This window comes from Scylla paramamosain, chromosome 27 (assembly GCF_035594125.1).
Source record: "Scylla paramamosain isolate STU-SP2022 chromosome 27, ASM3559412v1, whole genome shotgun sequence".
In the NCBI taxonomy this organism is placed as follows: Eukaryota; Metazoa; Arthropoda; class Malacostraca; order Decapoda; family Portunidae; genus Scylla; species Scylla paramamosain.
In genome coordinates this window covers 13299309-13321808 of record NC_087177.1, presented here as the reverse complement: position 1 = coordinate 13321808, position 22500 = coordinate 13299309, and the positions used below count along the sequence as shown (strand labels likewise).

General features: G+C 42.8%; 1 protein-coding gene across 1 annotated transcript in view; it reads left to right on the top strand.

Annotated features, from left to right (window-relative positions):
* Nucleotides 1–12559: 12559 nt before the first annotated feature.
* Nucleotides 12560–22500, top strand: part of LOC135114412 (uncharacterized) — a 170109-nt gene continuing 160168 nt past the window's right edge. Inside the window, exons 1-3 of the mRNA XM_064030315.1 lie at nt 12560–12567; nt 13088–13181; nt 16367–16455. Of these exons, the coding sequence (XP_063886385.1) occupies nt 12560–12567; nt 13088–13181; nt 16367–16455 (191 nt within the window). The remainder of the gene's footprint in view (nt 12568–13087; nt 13182–16366; nt 16456–22500) is intronic.

The window sequence follows — 22500 nt, the reverse complement described above, 5'->3', positions numbered from 1 at the left end:
GGACAAGGAGGTGGAGGACAAGGAGGAGGAGGAGGAGGAGGAGGAGGAGGAGGAAAGAGAAAAAAGTACTCTGAATAATATCGAGATGAAGGAGGAGAAAGAAGAAGACGAATAGGAGGAAGAGGGAGAGAAAAAAATAAGAGAAAAAAAAATTTGCTCGCAATATATCGGGTTGGGGGAGAAAGAATAAGAGAAGGGGGAGGAAGAGGAAGAGGAGAGGGAGAGGGAGAGCGGTGATGGAATAGAAAGAGCATGAAGTGGGGGAAGAAAGTAGAGAAAACATACAATGAGGCAGCTACTCTGAGTACAACGCTATGGAGGGCTGGCCACTTAATCATTCATGTAGTATTTGATGTAAACACGAGGAGAAGACACCAATGCATCACTCAAGTATAAGTTAGTATGGACAAATAACCAAATAACTCCACGACAACAGAAGGTCAACACATATACAAGTCTCAAGATATTTACCCTGTCTTCCTTGTCTCCTTGTGTCCCTCCCCCCTCCTCTCTCTCTCTCTCTCTCTCTCTCTCTCTCTCTCTCTCTCTCTCTCTCTCTCTCTCTCTCTCTCTCTCTCTCTCTCTCTCACCTTGTCTTGCATCGCTCATTTCCTCCCATTTTCCTGCTCCTTTCCTCCTTGTATCTCCCGTAGGTGTCCTCATTACGGCTCTCTCGCTCTTTAACATCCTCCTCTGTTAGCTTTTTGGTGAGGTGGAGGCAGCACAGTCTTCCTTCCCAGAGGTCTGCTGAATATTACATGAACCACGGCTCCAGCGCTCCCGTAAGCCATGTGTGTGTGTGTGTGTATGTGTGTGTGTAGTGCTGGAGGTTGAAGTGGAAGAGGCTGAAGGATTTGAAAGTTAGTGTGGGTGCGATGCGAAAGGTAATCATGTAGTTGAGGATGACTGAGATGCTGGCCGAGGGAAGATTATCAGGGAATACATTCTGAAACACTTCCGCGCCGCACCTACTACGTACACTACTTTCAATGGGCTCTAGTTGAAGTGACATTGGTTTTGAAGGGTGTTTTTACGCTTCTAATGACATATTAACAAGATTATGCGTTATTAACAGGACAAACACTCTTGAGAACCCTGCTAGTCATTTCAGTGGCATTTGAAAATAGTCGTGGTGAGAGAGCAAAGCGTTTTTTAATATGGGCCTAGGAGTGCACCTGGCGAGTAGTAGATGCAGAATACGGCAGCCATGCGAGTAGGTGAAGCTGTAATATTGTTAAAATGTAGAAGATAACAGTGTATACGTGGCGTGAGTAGAGGATGCATTGAAACCAGGTAAGGGTGAAGAGGTGGCGCTGGTTCTGGTGTTTAGGGTACGTTAATGGAAGCATGGAGAGAAGGATGGAGAGAAGAGTAGGAAGGAATGTTGATGCTAGGTGATAGATAGAGGATACAGTGAGCTAGGTAGGGAGCGAAGAGCTTCGGTGTTTTAGGGTACGCTAATGGAGGCATGGAGAGGAGGATGGAAAGGAGACGAGAGAAGGAAGGAGTGTCGATGCTTGGGTACGGAAGGGCGTGTGAAAGAGGAGGTATAGGGAGAGAAGGTATAGGGAGAGGATAAGGAGAGAAAAGAGTGTGATATGGGGTGAAAGAAGTGAGAAAGGGAAGAAAAGGACAAATTAAAGGGTGATAGAGATAAAGAAGTGAGAAAGTGTAAGGGAAAGGAAGGGAAAGTTAAGGTAATGATTGAAAGATTTGACAGGGGAGGGGAAGGGAAGGCTGAGGGTAAAGGAAGTGAAGGAAGAAGTATAAAGAGGTGACAGAGTGGGAAGGGAAAACCAAAGGACTAAGCAAGATAGAGACTGAAGAAACAGTTGACACGGAACGGGAAGGAGAGAAGTAAAAAGTCAGATGAAGTGAAGAAAAGTTCTTAAAAGAAAAGGAAAAAGGATTAAGTTATTAAAGAGAGAGGAAAAAATAAGAAAGAAGGAAAAGAAAGCAAGAATAAAATAACACTATAAAATGAAGTAAAAGAGACAGACGGGAATAGACAATAAAAAAATAGGAGAGAAGGATACAGTTAAAAATAAAATGTGTGTGATAGAACAAAGTAAAGAGATATATAGGTAGAGACAGACAAAGAGAATAGATTGGAAATGAGAGAAATATATATATATATATATATATATATATATATATATATATATATATATATATTATATATATATATATATATATATATATATATATATATATATATATATATATATATACAGTATATATATATATATATATATATATATATATATATATATATATATATATATATATATATATATATATATATATATATATATATATATATATATATATATATATGTATATATATATATATATATATATATATATATATATATATATATATATATATATATATATATATATATATATATATATATATATATATATATATATATATCACTCATTTCCATTCTATTCTCTTTGTCTGTCTCTATCTATTTGTTTACGACGCTTATATCTTTACTTTGTGATGGATAAATATAGTTCATGGAGGGTATACATAGATGAAGTACAGGTGTGGTCAGTCAGGGGGGGGAGGGAAGAGCGGGAGGCATAGGGGGGGCGGGGGGGGACATTGAACTTGGAACAGATAGGGGATTATTGAGAGAAGCTTTAAGGAGATGAACTGGACGCGGCATTAGTGAGGCCATCAAAGCAACAACTGGGAGTGGATCCTCTTGCACTCTTTGTCTCGATAATATTACTGTGCTTTCACTCGCCACTCCACTCTGCCCTGTGTCTGCACGTCTGTGCCTGTTTATTAATTTTATGTGTGTGTGTGTCTTGTGTTTATCAGTTTGTTGGTCATTTGCACTTTCTCATTTGCTCTGTCTTTCTCTGTATCTCTCGTGTGTCTGTTTGTGTGTTTGTGCGTTTGTGTGTGTTTAATCCCTTGTGTCTCCCTATTTATCAGTTCTCTCTCTCTCTCTCTCTCTCTCTCTCTCTCTCTCTCTCTCTCTCTCTCTCTCTCTCTCTCTCTCTCTCTCTCTCTCTCTCTCTCCGTGCCAGCATCAGATCAGGTCCGTATCAGTGGTGGTGGTGGTGGTGGTGGTGGAGGAGCTGACGGATCGGTTTCGACACTTCACGCTCAATGGGAATGACTAATTAAACTTCCTATTCAAGTTTACTGACGACTGTGATAATGGAAATAGTGAAGCCTGCGGAACGGTATTCACTGCTGTATTAAGATCCTCCCTCGACCTTCGCCCTGCTTTGATTAATATGCAGTTTAGTAAAATAGATGAATCAATAAATAAATAAAAATAAATGAATAAAGAAATACATAAATACACCAATAAAATATGCGAATAATTTTCAAAACTTTCTGTGTGATTTCAAAAATAGTGAAGATACGAAGGAACATTTCAGGAAAAGCGTACAGCAGCAGATCTCTTGGTCCTTACAAGGTTGTTTGTGGTAATTTGTGCTATTTGAAGGAAAACGAAATCTCAACATTCAGTATCAGTTAACGCAAGGCAAGCACACACAATTAGTTTTCTGAAAATACAGATAGCGAGTAATGAACCAAAGAAAAGAGTAAAGCAGTAACAAGTGTCGCAAAGTATTTTAAAAGGATGCGAGTATACAGTAAGGGAAGCTGCAAGAACTCAGTAGGCCAACATGTGGCAACCCCTTTATGTAACACCTATACCTCACATCGACCACATATCCACTAATTTATTTAAGCTTTTTACCCTTACAGTCCGGATAACCTCTTGAAAGTTATTAGAATAGTGCATTGCAAGTCAGAGTTACATAAAACTAGAGACTTTAAAGGCAAATAATTCACTAGGCTCAATAGGCAACTCACTGATTTTAGGAGAACAGTCAAGAAACTCAATCAATGCGTATCAATTCACTAGAAATGAAATTTTAAAAAATGCTACCGTACTGAGAGGGCTAAGAGTTCCCTACTGACCCGGAGTCGTGCCAAATTTTTCTCGGGTCCAAATATCTCCTGGGTGACGCCACTGCACATGCGCACCACATCGAGGGGACATCAAAACATCACCCAGGTATTTTATATATTTTTATGTATTATGAACAACTTTTTGAAGTTTTATTGACAAATTACTATTGTTTCATTGTATGTGGATGTGTTGGGATAGGAATGCAGCAAGTAAACAAGAGCAGTGAGTGGTAACAGAGCACCAAAATCTTCCTTTTCATATGTCAAGTCCTACCACCATGTTTTATATTTATGTATTTTACGTATTATCAATATCTGAATGGAATTTTATTAACAAATTTCTGATCCTCCATTGTCTGTGGAATATTCTTAACATAAAACATGGTGGTAGGACTTGACATATGCAAAGGGAGAAGATTTTGGTGCTCTTTTATCATTCATTTACTCTTGTTTACTTGCTGCATTCCTTACTTGAAATATTCCACAGGCAATGTAGCATTATTAATTTGTCAATAAAACTCCATAACGATGTTGATAAAGCGTAAAATACATAACACAGTAGAACCTGATTCTTGCACAGGAAGCAGATTTTGGTGCTGTTATCACTCACTACTCTTGTTTACTTGCTGCATTCCTATCCTGACGTACCCACTTACAATGAAGGAATAGCAAGTTGTCAATAAAACCCCAAAAAGTAGTTGATGATACGTAAAAATATATAAAACATCTGGGTGATGTTTCGATATCCTCTCGATATGGTGCGCATCCACAGCTGCGTCACCCGGGAGAAATTTTGACCCGGGAGAGATTTGGCACGACACCGACACCAACACCATAGGGTACCGTGGTTACCAGGTCTATTCATCATCGGGAAACAGATCGTCGTTGTTTGCATGTTCAGTTTACAGTCGCAGCGAGGCACTTATATTCAAACTCGTGCAAGTATAAAGTTAGTGGATAGATTTAGATGCAATGCAGGGGTGCCGCGGAGGTGTGTCATCCGTGCTAAGCCCCTGAGAGGCGAGGCTGTGCAAACTTCATTTACTTTCATGCCGACCCCCGCCCGCCTTGGAAAAAAAAAAGAAAGAAAAAAACACCCACCTCGCAAAGGGGTAAACTAATCAAATGTTTTAACATATTCAAAGGTTTTACATATTTTTATTCCAGTTAAGTATTCACTCTTTATTATAACCTTCGCTCCGGAAAATAATGGAGTGAGACTTAAGAGGACAATACTACACACATGAATAACAAATACACACACACACACACACACACTCACACACACACACACAAAGACGAGTGAGAGAGAGAGAGAGAGAGAGAGAGAGAGAGAGAGAGACGGGAGAGAGAGGAGAGAGAGAGAGAGAGAGAGAGAGAGAGAGAGAGAGAGAGAGAGAGAGAGAGAGAGAGAGAAGAGAGGAGAAAACCCATGATAACTCAGCATAGACAACAGACAACAATATCATAAGACACTCCACCATCTATACACTCTCCTGCTTCAAAACCTCCTGCTCCTCCTCCTCCTCTTTCCTCTTCTCTCTCTATATCTCTATACTCACTATACTATTCTCTTATACTCTTTACTTCTTTCCTACTCATAGCTTCTTAATCCACCTCTCTATACCGCCTTCCTACTTCAAAACCTCCTATTCTTCAAATTTCTACTTCCTCCTTCCTTCCATTCGCTCGTAGCACGACCTCCGTATCACTCTCTCTGTCTCCCGTGTCACTCCAGGTTACGTTTCCATAGTTACTTCACCCAGGACTGCTGTGGGGACGAGGTCGTCATCACTGTTGCGTCACGTTTTGTCGGCTGTGACGTCACTCCAAAGATTGCTACTACCTTTGTTCTTGACATCGTTGTTGTTGTTGTGTTGTTGTTCTCCTTCTTCGTATTCTTCATCTTCTAGACCTCCTCCTATTACAGCGCTTCAAAGATTGCGAGATCGATTCTGGCCCACGCCAATTTCTTGGTAGTCGAGGTAGCTCTCTACGGTTGTACTAGTTAAACAGATATAATGCTTTTTCATCTAGTACTGTGTAGGGTGGCCAAAGAAACACGGTGTTTACCACCGTGTTTCAGCCAGCCACCGTGTTTCAGCTGCCGTATATTGATATAATAAAACTGTACAAAATTATAATAAAGTAGCTGCCAGCAAGTCACATGTCCGCCACCGAGGAAATGCGGACACGGACTCTGCGTGTCCACCAGCGAGACTGGGCAGACACGGACTGGGCATGTAGGGGTGGTTCCTGGCCGTCTCAGGTTACGGCTAGGACTGGCGTCCGGAGACAAAGGGCGTGAGGGTTGATCTCACCCCCACATGGTGATAGGCAGGCGGCCAGAGGCTGGCGTCAGGTCCCAGGGGACAGGAGAATGAAATGCGGGCGGCGGTAATAATTCACATAATAACGACGCGCTTATGTGTGTAAGACACGTGATGTATGCACTATAGTTAGTCGCAAGGGTAACAGAACAAAGATGTCAGAAAAGTGAGTACGCACTTGCGAATCACAAAACTCACATAGCAAAGACGTCAGAAAAGAGAGCACAGTGGCCAAACACAAAATCTCACTCTAGCGGTGACTTCAGCACAGCGAATCACATGCCAAGAAAAACTAGGGCAACACTAGAGGCCTAAAACAAGAGAACAAGGCATTTTATGCCAAATAAATTGCAAAATAAAATTGCACTGCAAAAGTCATAATACTGATAATGCACATGATGGCGATGAAATCTTCAAATGTGGTGGATGAGTGGCAGATTATGCACTGGAAGCCACGAGCAGGAAAGACCAGACCGACAGGAACACCAAAACTTACAGATGCGAAGACTGTCAGCATGAGATCCAAAGTCTTGGAACGACGGGATTAGCAGCAAAGCAGTCGAGTTGCGTCGGTGACGGCTTAAAAAGTCCAGACTTGAAGCAGGGACGGTGTCGGTGACGGATTGAAGTCGTACGGGCACAGGCTGGCGGGGCAGGCTCGGCTCGCCTGCCACCGAGGAAAGGTGGACACGGACTCTGCGTGTCCACCAGCAAGGCTGGGGCAGACACGGACTGAGCATGTAGGAGTGGTTGTTGGCCGGGTCAGGTCATGGCCAAGGCTTGCGTCCGGGAGACAAAATATCACCACGTGTGGCTGAGGGTTGCCCTCACCCACACATGGTGATAGGTAGGCGACCGGAGGCTGACGTCAGGTCCTAGGGGGCCGGAGAACGGAATACAGGCGGTGGGCGAAGTGTCCGCCACACGGTAACTCAATCCGGCCCCATACGACCATGTTGTGGCTCCTTAACTCACTCAATTATTATGTTAAAAGCTGGTGTGTCTTTTGTGTACTTGCATCATTTACTTTCCACTGAAGACACACGAGGAAAGAAAAATGTCTCCTCTCTCTCTCTCTCTCTCTCTCTCTCTCTCTCTCTCTCTCTCTCTCTCTCTCTCTCTCTCTCTCTCTCTCTCTCTCTCTCAGTAAAATAACACGGATGAAAATAGTTCCCATTATTTTCTGACTTTACCGCACTCTGCTTCAGAATGAGTGAGTGAGTGAATAAGAAAGAGACAGTGAAACAGTGAGCAAGGCAAGAATATAGTGAACAAGAAGATAAGAGAGAGAGAGAGAGAGAGAGAGAGAGAGAGAGAGAGAGAGAGAGAGAGAGAGAGGAGACGAGAGAGAGAGAGAGAGAGAGAGAGAACTTACATGTACAGTGGAGTAAAATAAAAGAGTATGAGGAAGATGAAGTGTGGAAATACGGCTAGAGAGAGAGAGAGAGAGAGAGAGGAGAGAGAGAGAGAGAGAGAGAGAGAGAGAGAGCAGTTGGGAGGTGCTGGAAGGGGTTGGGATAGGGTGGGGGAATGCGTTTAAATAGCTTTATCTTTACGATTACTCACCCCCGTTATTATCATATCGCAGGTTTTTTTATTGGTGGGCGTGCTGTTATGCCACTCCGGTCCGCTTGTCTCGCTACTAGTTCATTTCCAGTGAGTTATGGAAGTAGGATATTAAACACCCCACCCACCTACACCCACAACCAACCCTGCCTATTTACCCACCCACCCATACTCATCCACCCCCTCCCTATTTCCACCATGCTCCACTCTGTCTGTCGTCTCTCACCCGACCCACCTACCCACCCCAGAACTACCGCCAAGCCCCCTCCCGCCCCGCCCTCCCCACCCATTCCTTCTCTTGTCCCACCCCGCCCCGTCCCGTGCCAAAATGATTGAATAATATGATTATTTTATTGCTCTTATGTAAATGGCAGAGGTGTGAGAGAGAGAGAGAGAGAGAGAGAGAGAGAGAGAGAGAGAGAGAGAGAGAGAGAGAGAGAGAGAGAGAGAGAGAGAGAGAGTGCGCTCGCAATTGTTCTCATAATCACAGTAAAAGTAGTATTTGCGTTTGTAATAATACTTTTTTTTATGTAGGAGGGATACTGGCCAAGGGCAACAAAAATCCCCCCCAAAAAAAACAAAGGCCACTGAGATGCCGGTTCCCGAATATGGTTCAAAGCGGTAGTCAAAAATTGAAGGATAAGTGTCTTGAAACCTCCCAATTGAAGGAGTTCAAGTCATAGGAAGGTGAAAATTCAGAATCAGGCAGGAATTTCCATAGTTTACCAGAGAAAGGGATGAATGTTTGAGAATACTGGTTAACTCTTGCATTAGAGAGAGGTGGACAGAAATATGGGTGAGAGAAAAAAAGCAAATCTTGTGCAGCAAGGCTGCGGGAGGAGGGGAGACATGTAGTTGGCAAGATCAAAAGGGCAGTTAGCATGAAAATAGCAGTAGAAGATAGCAAGAGATGGAACATTGCGACGATGAGAAAGAGACTGAAGACAGTCAGTTAGAGGAGAGGAGTTAATGAGACGAAAAACTTTTGATTCCACGCTGTCTAGAAGAGTGGTATGCGTGGAACCCCCTAGACTTGTGAACCATACTCCATACATGAACGGATAAGCTGTTAGAACCTGTTTGAGCTCGAGATGACATGTAAAGTTTCTAGTTTAGGTTATAAGTAAAGGACAGACCGAGGATATTCAGTGTAGAACAGGGGGACAGTTGAGTGTCAGTGAATAAGATGGGATAATTGCCTGGAAGGCTGTGTCGAGCTGATAGAATGAGGAATTGAATTTTTGAGGCATTTGAACAATACTAAGTTTGCTCTGCCCCAATCGAAAATTTCAAAAGAGATCAGAAGTCAGGAGTTCTGTGGCTTCCCTGCGTGAACTGTTTACTTCCTGAAGGATTGGACGTCTATGAAAAGACGTGGAAAAGTGCAGGGTGGTATCATCAGCGTAGGAGTGGATAACACAAGAAGTTTGGTTTAGAAGGTCATTGATGAATATTAAGAAGAGAGTGGGTGACAGGAGAGAACCCTGAGAAACACCACTGTTAATAGATTTAGGAAAAGAACAGTGACAGTCTACCACAGCAGCAATAGAATGGTCAGAAAGGAAACTTGAGATGAAGTTACAGAGAGAAGGATAGAAGCCGTAGGAGAGTAGTTTGGAAATCAAAACTTTGTGCCAGACTCTATCAAAAGCTTTTATGTCTAAGGCAACAGCAAATATATCACCAAAATCTCTAAAAGAAGATGACCAAGACTCAGTAAGGAAAGCCAGAAGATCACCAGCAGAGCGACCTTGACGTAACCCATACTGGGGATCAGAGAGATTATGAAGTGATAGATGTTTTAAAATCTTCCTGTTGAGGATAGATTCAAAAACTTTAGATTGGAAGGAAAAATAGATGTTTAAGAATCTTCCTGTTGAGGATAGATTAAAAAAAAAATAGATAGGCAGGAAATTAAAGCAATAGGACGGTAGTTTGACAGATTAGAACGGTCACCATTTTTAGGAACAGGCTGAATGTGGGCAAACTTCCAGCAAGAAAGAAAGGTAGTTGTTGACAGACGGACTTGAAAGTGTTTGACTAGGCAAGGTGCAAGCATGGAGGCGCAGTTTTGGAGAGCAATAGGAGGGACCCCATCAGGTCCATAAGCATTCTGAGGGTTTAGGCCAGCGAGGGCATGGAAAACATCATTGCGAAGATTTTTAGTAGGTAGCATAAAATAGTCAGAGGGTGGAGGGGGTTCATCCAAGGTAGAGTTAGCAAAGGTTTGAGCGAAGAGTTCAGCTTTAGAGATTGGTAGATGTGATAGCAATAGTGCCATTTGGTTAAAATAAAGGTAGGAAAGAAGAAGGAAAGTTATTGGAGATGTTTTTGGCTAGGTACCAGAAGTCACCAGGGTGGTTAGGTCTTGAAGGATTTAGACACTTTCTAGTAATGAAGGAGTTTTGGCTAGTTGGAGAACAGACTTGGCGTGGTTCCGGGCACAAATATAAATCACACGAGATTCTGGTGATGGAAGGTTCAAGTACGTTTTGTGGGCCATCTCTCTATCATGTATAGCACGGCATACAGAGACGGGTCTCTGACACGGAAGCAGTAGTCATTCCAAGGAAAATCAGCAAAATACCTCCTCAGTTCCTCCCAACTAGCAGAGGCAAAACGCCAGAGGCACCTCCGCTTAGGGGGATCCTGAGGAGGGATTGGAGCGATAGGACAAAATACAGATATGAGATTGTGATCGGAGGAGCCCGACGGAGAAGAGAGGGTAATAGCATAAGCAGAAGGATTAGAGATTAGGAAAAGGTCAAGAATGTTGGGCGTATCTCCAAGACGGTCAGAAATACGAGTATGGTGTTGCACCAATTACTCTAGGTCGTGGATGATAGCAGAGTTAAAGACTAGTTCACCAGGATGGTCAGTGAAGGGAGAGAAAAGCCAAAGCTGGTGGTGAACATTGAAATCTCCAAGAATTGAGATGCACGCAAAAAGGGAAGAGTGTATCCGTTTGATGTTACCCTTGTTCCTGATTGAAGACTTCTCACCCTTGTTTCGATGTGGATGAAAGTGAAAGCGTCTTACCCACCCGTGGCCACCACTGTTTTAGTTTAGATGAGATACTTGCCGCCTCTGTTGAGATGGCGCTTGGCACCGCTGGATCAGATGAGGAGATGGTGTGGTGGTTATGTGGATGACCGGTAGTGAGCTTGGTATTGTTGGTAGCGTGGAGGTCGTGGGTAGCAAGTTGATATTATTGATGTGTGCGAGTAAAAGACACGATTTATGAGAGTTTTTCGTGATTTAATAATGTAGAGAATGTACACACTTGATACGAGACACAGTTGATTACAGGCGTGACGAATGATTGTTCTCTGAATTGATACGAACTGATGATGACAGGACAGACTGATGTGAACTCTCTCGAGAGACTGACTGACTGTGACAGGGACTGGACTCTCTTAAGACTGACTCTCGCTACGCGTGCGGGCTCTATTTATGTGAGCGAAGTGGATCACGAACACAACTTCTGGGATGAAGAATGACCAATGAGATATACCAGGAAATGGGATGAATCGACCAATGACAACCATCGTTATTTTAGCCAATGACCAGGAAGGGGGACTCAGAGCGAAGGCGGGTGTTTTTCCTAAGGACTGGAAGGAAGGTGGGAGTTCCCTTGAGAGGGAGAGGGAGAGAAAGAGAAAGGTGTACCTATGACTGATTGGTCATGGGCACACGTGGGATGAATATATGAACACACCGCATGTGGAATGGATATATATATATATATATATATATATATATATATATATATATATATATATATATATATATATATATATATATATATATATATATATATATATATATATATATAATTGTTAAGACTGACACAAGAGAGTCAGAATGTGCTCCATTTTTATAAGTTAATAATAATAATAATAATAATAATAATAATAATAATAATAATAATAATAGTAGTAGTAGTAGTAGTAGTAATAGTAGTAATAGTAGCATTCATAACAATAACGTTTTACCAACATTAGTTCTACAATTAGGAATGAACAGATACGTAGGCAATACATATTTACATAAAAAAAAAAAAACACCACCAATACTTCACAAAATATTGACTAATCACCAGCCACAGGACTCATTTGAAAGCGTAGCGAGCCTGTCTACACCAAACGCACATGCTTATTACAGTGTTTGCAGCCGTGGTGAAGGAGGGAGCTTTGACTTTTGTACATTTCCCTCCCTGCTCTGATGCTCCGATAAGTTTGCAAGGCCGTCATGAAGAGTTCGAGGCTGGCAGACATGGGCCCATATTCAGAAACGCTTTGCTCTCTCCCCACGACTGTTTTCAAAGGCCGCAGAGATAATTAACCGGGTTCTCAATAGTGTTTCTCTTGTTGACTATATAGAAATATTGTTAATATGTCACTAGAACCGTAAAAAACACACTCAAGAACCCGTGTAACTTCAGTTTGAACCTTTAGAAAGTAGTGGAGATTGAAGTAGAAGTATTTCAGAATATGGTGTTAGGAGAGGGCGGGTTTTGTTATAGTATGGGTCAGTACTTGTAATGTGATGGGAGTGCGGTAATGTAAGGCGAGATGAGTTAGAAATTTATTGATGGAATGGTCTAAGGAGAGAGAGTTTTTGGTGTGTATGGTAAGGGGGAGACTTAATAGTGTACTGTTAGAAGGAAGAAATTTATTACTGTTGAAAGGTATATGAGAGAAAATGGAGAACGATGACAAGGTAAAGAAGGGAATGGCGGAAACTGAAGACAAAGGTAATAAGATATTCAATTTATATTACCAAGCTTCAAAAGAATAGGTGAAAAATAGGTAGGTACGTTTCATTCAAGGACTGCCACGTGTACACCTGATTTCTTCTTGCAGCTACCGCTATTATACTCCTATGCTCTTTTGTTCTAATGCTCTTATGTTCTTAATCTATGTGTAAGAGACAGGACGACGAAATGTTTAGCAGTATAACATTTTGTCCGAATGTTTAATTGTATAAGCTTATAATGATGATGATGATGATGATGATAATGGTGATGATGCCAGTTGTTGGATGACAAAAGTTGAGTTTTACACTTCACTTCACATGGCGATTAGGTAATTCCAGCGTGGAGAAAAAAAGAAAGAAAAAGAAAGAAAAAAAAGCGATAAACTTCAAACACGAAGGCTTCGTACCATAAACTACAGTAGTTATTCACTTATTCTCCACCTCAACCGTGGAACGTGTCAACTTGAGGTACTTCTACCTTCAGGAACTGCGAGGAGGCTTACCACGTGGACGAGATTGAAATGTTACGTGAAGCGAGGCTGATTACACGCCGTAGTGACTTCAGGGTAATGATTATGGTGAGTGATGGTGATGATGATGGTGGTGGTGGTGATGGTTGTGGTAGTGATTATGGTGTTAGTATTGGTTGTAGGGTTGATAGTGGCTCCGTGACGCTCCTGACGATGAAAAGTGGAGATTTGGTGTAACTTAGAGAGAGAGAGAGAGAGAGAGAGAGAGAGAGAGAGAGAGAGAGAGAGAGAGAGAGAGAGAGAGCAGCGTCTGGCTATACCTTTTCGTTATTCTCCGTTGTTAGCTTTCGAATTTTTGTTCGTTTGTATGTATAAGTGCATGTGTGTGTGTGTGTGTGTGTGTGTGTGTGTGTGTAGATAGATATGTAAGAAGATGCATAAGTGTCCTCCATTCTATACATGAAAGAATATTTAAAGTAAGATTAGAGGTTATATTACCCTAGTTTACATATTTTAGTACTAGAGAAAGGTGAGGATTATAGTCGAGTGTCTAAGGGTGTAAAGCAATGCCTGCCCGAATTGTAGCTAAATGCCTCATCGGAGAATGCTGAAGGAAGAATTGCAAAAATGAATGTTGGCGCAGTTGTTAATGGACTCGAGTAACATTTTTGGTCTGCTGCACATTTTTAGCGTAACTCTACCTGCCTGAAATATCTCACTAATAATACCATTGTAGGAGCTTCAGAGAGAGAGAGAGAGAGAGAGAGAGAGAGAGAGAGAGAGAGAGAGAGAGAGAGAGAGAGAGAGAGAGAGAGAGAGAGAGAGAGAGAACTGAACTGAACTGGATAGAAAGATGGTGATGAGTAAAGAGTTTGGACAAAAGAAGAAAGAAAAGTTAGGAAAATTAAAGAAAGTAGGAGATAAAAGTTTGTGGGCAGACCACATTGCTATTTTTAAATTTTTGTTTATTTATCTATATTGGTTGTGAGTACGCGAGGTTCTTTGATGTTATTGTAATCTAGTGTTAGGCATAATCACCTTGCCTAGAAGGTTACATTTTTTTCCCCTTATAAAAGCAGGGCCCAGCTAACCCGCCACTAGTTCCTATCAACAACACTGCTTGTATACACCCACATTTATGCACATACATACATATATATATATATATATATATATATATATATATATATATATATATATATATATATATATATATATATATATATATATATATATATATATATATATATATACACATATATACGTACAAACATACTTTTTTTTATTTTTGAGAGAGAGAGAGAGAGAGAGAGAGAGAGAGAGAGAGAGAGAGAGAGTACTTTATTAACCTTCCAGTAAGCTGCGTCACTGGTATCAATTTACAACTTTTAGTCGCGAATGAAGCCTCAAAATACCGTAACCGCGCTCGTCTCAACTCTCATAGCCATGCCCTCTACTGCTTCCTCAGGTGAAGCACTCTGCACAGTGGGTTGGTGGGGATCAGTTCACTTCATCTCTACCTTACCCCCCTCGTATCGTAAGGTAAGGTTGCCGCGCGAGCTTCCTTATTTTCAGAGTTGGTTAGAGTTTAATGAAGAGTTCGGAGAAGGAAGCCTCACTTGATCTTTTTTTCTTTTTTGTTGTGTTTCTCTTTTTTTTTCTCTTTTTTTTTCGTAGCCCTGGTTTCGTAATAGTTCACGTTGACTTCCACGTGAGTAAGAGATCATGACGCACGCAAGTTTCGTCCACGCCACGCTGGCTCCGAAAGTCCCCCGTGTGATTTAATAGTTTCAACAAACGAAGCGACGCATTGCTGACGGTTCGCGCTGACTGACGGTGACTCACTCGCGCTCTCTCAGCCTCCCGCGCGGGCATAAAGCATTTTGAAGCGCTGATTGTTTGAAGCGCTGATTGGAAAGCATTACATTTAGTTGTACCACCACTAATTTTTATTTTTTTTAATTATTGAGGGGAGCCACTTTGAAACTTGCATTGAATATCATCGCCATTTTTTACTCGTAGTCATGAAGCAGCAATACTGAACTTTGCCTCCGAAGCTTCGACTAAAGTTTCGTACAGGCGGACCACGAGCCATCTGGGATAAAAATGAAACACGAAACTTAATTTTGGTGAAGCATGACGTGAATGAGGCTTCATTATCCCTCCCTGCCACACACAAACACACACACACACACACACACACACACACAGTTATTACCACCCCTCCCCCACTCTCCCTCTCTCTCCTCTCAGTCCCCCTGTCCCCCTCCCCCTCACCGCCACTATACACGGTCCGTGGAAACATAGTGCGAAAATAAGTTCTGGTCATATTTATATATATATTTTTTATCATTGTGAAAAATTCCATACCAAGTTCATTCTCGTTTATATGCATGGCGGGCTGAGTGTTGAATAAATATATTTGAATACTGTAGGGAAATTATTATCGTGACGCAGGGTTCACTTTTTTTCTCTCTCTCTCTTTCCACCTTGCCCTCTTTACTTTCCTCCCTCATTCTTTTTTTTTTTTATTAAATCTCTCTTCCTTCTTGTTTGCTTTTGTATTCTTATTGTGTGTCTGTGATTTAGCTGTTTTTAGTCTCTCTCTCTCTCTCTCTCTCTCTCTCTCTCTCTCTCTCTCTCTCTCTCTCTCTCTCTCTCTCTCTCTCTCTCTCTCTCTCTCTCTCTCTCTCTCTCTCTCTCTCAAATAAAAGTCACAGTTGTAACTCTTCCTTTTTTTATATCCTTCCTTCCTTCCTTCCTTCCTTCCTTTTTTCCTTCCCTTTCTTTCTTCAGAGCCTCAAACATTCCCACCTTTTACATTGTTTATATTTCCTCCTCACTCCTAACATCTCTCACACCTTGTAAACCCTTGCTCCCATAGTACTTACATTTTCCTCCCACCGTATCTTTCTCCCTTCCTCCAACAGTCTTCGGTCTTCTTCGCACAACCTTCGTCCTTTTTGTCATTGTACCAGTTAAGTGCATAATCTTTTTTTTTTCTATCATAACTCAACCATACATCCATCAATCCATCTTCTATCCCTCTTATAATAACACCACCAGTCCCACAGTCTTCCATCCATCCATCCATTCAAAACACTTATCCTCCAATTTTGGATGATCCTTTTAAACCTCGGAGACTGGCATTCTTTTCGCACTTTGTATCGCCCTTAGCCAGTGCCCCTCTTACGTGAAAAAAAAATGTATACCACAACTCAACCTTCCATTCATAAACCCATCCACCACTATCCACCTTACAATAACCCCACATCCCTCCATTCTCCTTCCAGAGACTCCAGAGGCCCAGCAGAATCCAGCATCATCCCGAACCGTCTCCTCCCCAGCGTCGCCTCTTGCCTGCCTCTCGTCTCTTGTCCCGGTAAGTCACCCTTCTCTCTGGCGCACTTTGTCATCTCCTCGCTTCCTTCCGTGTCCTCCTCCATCAAAGCCTCTGCCCTTCGTGTCCCCATCACTGCTGACGCCAGATTCCCTTGTTGACGGTGCCCTGATGATAAATGTACCGTAACTTCCCCTACCGTCTTCCCTTCAGTACCATCCCCTCCTCCCTCCGTCCCGTCATCCCCTTGAGGTGTTCTATAAAGAAAAATCTGCTTGTAGGATACTGCACTGATCTTTTGGTGTTTGTGTGTTTAAAGAAAGGAGTGTAGAGTGTAGGGGGAGTTACGTGGTAGATGGAAGGGTGTTCAGGACGAGAGTTTGTGTGTTAAGTGGAAGGAGTGTAAAGTGCAGGGTAAGATGAGGTACGTGATAGGGAAGAGAAGGTGATAGAGTGGAAGGTGAGGTAGAGTTCGTGTGTTTAGTGGAAGGAAGGTGGAGGTTGGGATAAAGCACGTGATAGGGCAGGATATGGTGCAGAGGTGGGAAGATTAGATGGTCTTGAATGATATAGAGGTGTAGGTTGTGGATATAAGAATGGGAATGAAAGTAAGGATGTACCATACTTACTACTACTACTACTACTACTACTACTACTACTACTACTACTACTACTACTACTACTACTACTACTACTACTACTACTACTACTACTACTACTACTACTACTACTACCACTTCTACTACAATGGTACGAACACAGACAATTTTGGCGCAGCAACGAAATCATAATGGGGTTGCGATGAAATAGGAATGAAAAAAAGAAATTATTTTTATTGATACTGCATAACACCGCGAGACTGAATTATTTAGCGCTGGAAGATAATAAAGGGTAGATGAATAAGAAAAGTGGGGAGATCATGATAGAGAATGAAGCAAAATAAGAAAAGACTTATTGTTGATTCACTACTGCACGTCACCGCAAGATCAAATCAAACAGTACTGGGAAACAATAAAGGGGAGAAAAGGAAGGAAAGACGAGAGATGACAGGAAAGAGAAGCGACAGTGTAAGAACCTTGAGTGTTGAGAATGCAACGGGACAGAAGCAAAGGGGAACATGAGTGACTGTGTGACGGATGGAGGGGGACGTGACAGGAGTGTGTGTGTGTGTGTGTGTGTGTGTGTGTGTGTGTGACTGAGGGAGTGAGGAGCCGAAAAGTCCCTCTCCGCACTCCCTTCTCTAGCGTACAGCAGGCCAAGGGGAAGTGAGGGGAAGTGATGGGAGGTGAGGGGAGGGTCGCGGCCCGTCATCAGTCTGGTATCGGTCCCTCAAGACAGCCAATCCGTCACGGCGACAGCCACCATTAATTTCTCGATGATAAGAGGCTCAGATTTCGCGGATTAGGCTGATGAGATTTTTTTTTTCTTTTTTTTTTTTGGCTCATGGAAGGTTTGGAAAAAGTGACGTAGGAGCAAGAGGAGGAGGAGGAGGAGGAGGAGAAAAGAAGAGGGAGGTCGTCTCTTCTAGCCTTCTTGTCCGTTTTACTCGTTTCTCTCTCTCTCTCTCTCTCTCTCTCTCTCTCTCTCTCTCTCTCTCTCTCTCTCTCTCTCTCTCTCTCTCTCTCTCTCTCTCTCTCTCTCTCTTTCTGACGCCACTTAGTCGTTTTTGTCTTCTTGTTGTCTGGCGCCGGGAGAAGGTCAGAGGAGGAGGAGGAGGAGGAGGAGGAAGAAGAGGAAGTGGGGAAGAAAGAAGGCGAGGCGTGAGTCTTTTGTTTAACGTCCTGCTTTGGTGCTTGACTGACGCCTTTTCCTTCTCGTAATTTCCTACAGTCATCCATCGGGGGGCGGCCGGCGAGGCTTAGGAGGAAAAGGAGGAGGAGGAGGGGGAGGAGGCGGAGGAGATGAAGGATGAGCAAGGGATATATAAGAAGGTGGAGAAAGAATAGGTGGAAGGAAAGAAAGTTAAAGAGGAGAAGGAGGACGGGGAGGAGGAGGAGGAGGAGGAGGAGGAGGAGGAGGAGGAGGAGGAGGAGGAGGAGGAGGAGGAGGAGGGAGATTTGAATGAGTGTGATAAGACGCCGCAACAACTAGGTCAGATATGAAAGAAGAAAAGGAAGATGGAGAGGAGGAGGGGGAGAAGGAGGAGGAGGAGGAGGAGGAGGAGGAGGAGGAAGAGACGAAGAAGAATGAGGAGGAGGAGGAGAAATGAACAACGATTACAGGGTAGATGAGGACGAGTAGGAAGTGGGAAACGATGACAGCGGGGAAGAGGAAGAGAAGAAAAATGAGGATGAAGATATTAAGGAGGAGGAGGAGGAGGAGGAGGAGGAGGAGGAGGAGAAGGAGGAAGAAGAAAAAGCCGTGATAAGAGCGACCAAGGAAGAGTATTACGGTAACAAGCTATTTGGGTGTTTGAGAGAGAGAGAGAGAGAGAGAGAGAGAGAGAGAGAGAGAGAGAGAGAGAGAGAGAGAGAGAGAGAGAGAGAGAGAGAGAGAGAGTGGGCCCCTTCATCTGGCTAGGAAATTAAGGCCCATATGTTACGGGGACGGTCTTGTTATACTTTATGTGTCGAGAGGAGAGATAGTGAGGTGGGTAATATCTCTCTCTCTCTCTCTCTCCCTCGCTCTATCTTTCCCCCTTTTTTTATTTATTTATTTTCTTCTTTTGCCACTGCTTACCTCCCTACTATTTCTCTGTCTTTTTCTCTAAGTTTTTCGTACAAGAAACTCGAGACTCTCTTTTATTTGTGTGTATGTTTGGAGAAGAATATGCTGCTCTATTTTTAAAACTTCAGGAAATTTTAATTGTTGAAGCTTTTCTTTACGTGTCATGGAGTTTGGCGCAGGGAACAGTAATGAAATATATATATAAAAAAATAAATAAATAAATAAATTGCCAGCTTCATAAGTCACTTCCTCAGCAAGAAAATTGTTTACTGCAGTGGGTTTCCATAAAGGTTCTCTCATATAGGTGCAGTGGTGCTGTGGTGCTCTTCCTTTCAGACAGCTCAAGTCATAGGAAGGATGGAAAACAGTTAACAGAAGGAAATTCCAGAAATGACGGAGATGCCTTGATATGACTTTTCGGAAACAGCAGTTGTCATAGGAAGGAGAGGAAGAGAAAGCAAGAACAGGTTGAGAGTTACAGAATTTACCAATGAATGTTCAGAACTACGCAAATCCCTTGATAAATATTGTTTTCAAACAGTCCAAGTCATAAAAAGAAAAAAAGAAAAACAAGTAGGCGCAAACAGACAGACAGACAGAGAGAGAGAGAGAGAGAGAGAGAGAGAGAGAGAGAGAGAGAGAGAGAGAGAGAGAGAGAGAGAGAGAGAGAGAGAGAGAGAGAGAGAGAGAAAGAAAGAGAGAGAGAGAGAGTTCCAGAATTCACCAGTGAAAGTTTACGCGTAAAAGCTTCCAAGTATTTTTCGGGTCAAAAATACGAATGCTTTTGAAATTTGGCTAAGCGCTTATGGCTTAGCTTTGGGCCAGGCGATTTTTTATAAAGTTAGGTCAGATGGATTTACTTTTTTCCCCCAACGCCTTTTTTTTGGGGTTAGGGGGAGAATTTAGGGTTGGTTTTGATTGGGGAGGGGGAGATGAAAAAGAGCCTTGTGTTCCTGTGTTTTGGAAAGGAAGGGACGGGGAGAGTGGAGGTTATTGGGGTCATCGGAAAGGGTGAATGGTGAATGGTGGAGGGAAGAAAGGAAACGTGGGGGGAGGAGAGGGGGTGGAGGAAATGGTCTAGGAGAGAGAGAGAGAGAGAGAACGAGAAAGAGCGAGAGAAGCGGTACAGGATTTGATGGAGTGTGTGTGTGTGTGTGTGTGTGTGTGTGTGTGTGTGTGTGTGTGTGTGTGTGTGTGTGTGTGTGTGTGTGTGTGAGGAAAGAAAGGATGGAGGAGATAATATAGGAGGAGGAATAGGGAGAGAATGTCGTGGTGGTGATAGTGGTGGTGAGAGATAGAGAGAGGGAGAAGGAAATAAAGGGTGATAGCAGTAGTGGACGATGGGGGCAGAGAATGGAAGGATAGGAAAGAATAAGGAAAAAGGGATAGAAAAGGAAAGAATAAGAATTGGGAAATACAGAAAGAAAACTGGTTGAGAGGACGAATATGTGTTGGAGAGAGAGAGAGAGAGAGAGAGAGAGAGAGAGAGAGAGAGAGAGAGAGAGAGAGAGAGAGAGAGAGAGAGAGAGAGGTATGGGAAAGGGAAGGAAACTAGAAATGGTTTTTGGTGGTGGTGGTGGTGGTGCTCGTAGTGGTGTTGATGGTGGTGGTGGTGATGGTGGTGGTGATGGTTTTGGTGATGGTGGTGGTGGCGGTGATTGTGGTGATGGTGGTGGTGGTGGTGGTAGTGGGCTGCCGGATGGACGTGGTAACAGATGCTCTCCCAATCACGTCATATATCATCGTTACGTCTCTCTCTCTCTCTCTCTCTCTCTCTCTCTCTCTCTCTCTCTCTCTCTCTCTCTCTCTCTCTCTCTCTCTCTCTCTCTCTCTCTCTCTCTCTCTCTCTCGTTCCCTTTGTGTTTTGCCTTTTCCTCCCTCCTTGTGTGTGTGTGTGTGTGTGTGTGTGTGCAGATTACCGATTACTCATCCTCCCCTCTCCTTCTTCCTCCATATTCCTCTCCCTTCCCCTCCCTTCTCCCTCTCCCTCTCTCCATTCCTCCTGTTACTCTTTTTTCTGTCGCTACTCTCTCCTCTCCTCTCTCCCATCACAAACAATTTCTCACTCCCTATTTCCCCTCCCTCCCTTTTCCTTCTCGTCCCTCCTTTTCTCTTTCTCATTCTCCCCTCACTCAACCCTCTCTTCTCTCTCCCTCATGACATTGCAAATACAGTACCTTTCCCTCTTTCCCTCTTTCCCTTTCGCTCTGATTTTTTCCCTCCATCCCTCCATTCCTCCCTCAATCCTTTCTCTTTCTCTCTCTCACATACAGTATTTCCCTCTGTTTCTCTCTCTCCAGTGTACATAAATTTTTACGTATTCATAAATATTTTGGCGTCTAATGTTCACTCTTAACCAGCTCTAATGGGAGGTACTGGAAGTTTTCAAGGGTGCTTTCATGATTCTAGTGAAATATTAACACGTATTTCACACTATCAATAGAAAAGCACTCATGAGTAGGTAAGTATTCATGAATATAGCCTCTGTTCATGAAACTCGTATATATGAACACACTGGCTTCTCTCTTAGCAGGCTCTAGTGGAAGGTACAGGTGGTTTTCAAGGATGCCTTTATGACTCTCGTAGAAGATCAGCACCTATTCACATTGACAGTAAGAAAACACCCTTGAGAAGCTTAGTATAGTCTATAACCTTTGAAAAACTGTCCTTACGAGAGAAGAAAGCGTTTAATAACACCAGCATATAGATACAATACTTTCACCTCTCTCTCTCTCTCTCTCTCTCTCTCTCTCTCTCTCTCTCTCTCTCTCTCTCTCTCTCTCTCTCTCTCTCTCTCTCTCTCTCTCTCTCTCTACTCTTCACCCCTCCGTCGTATTCTCTCCTCTCTGTTATGTCTTGAGATGGAAGCGTTCTCCTGTTACTCGAGCACTTGTGTAGCAGTGGTATTGCTAGTGACAGCAGAGAGAGAGAGAGAGAGAGAGAGAGAGAGAGAGAGAGAGAGAGAGAGAGAGAGAGAGAGAGAGAGAGAGAGAGAGAGAGAGAGAGAGAGAGAGCAATGAAACTCAAATGGCAGTTAAGGAGAAAATAATAGCTTACAAAAAAAATAGCCGAGAAATAATGAAGGAAGGAGAGGAGGAAGGAAAATAAAAAAAAAGTCAATGAAGTAAAAGGAGGACATAGGGAATTGGAAGGAGGGAGAGAGAGAGTGAGAAAAAAAGAGAGTGAGAGAGAAGGGGTGATAAGATAGAGAAAGAAAGAAAGGAGAGGGAGGAAACGCCGGGAAATTAGTCAAGGATAAAGAGTTGAAGTGAGAGAAGAAGAGGGAAAAAAGGGATAGCGATGTAAAATAAGACGAGGGGAAGAGGAAAGAAAGAGAGGGACAGAGAGAGAAAGGAGGAAGGAAGAGAAGGAAAGGAGGGGATGCAAATAGGAGGAAAAGAGATTAGTGAAGGGGAAACA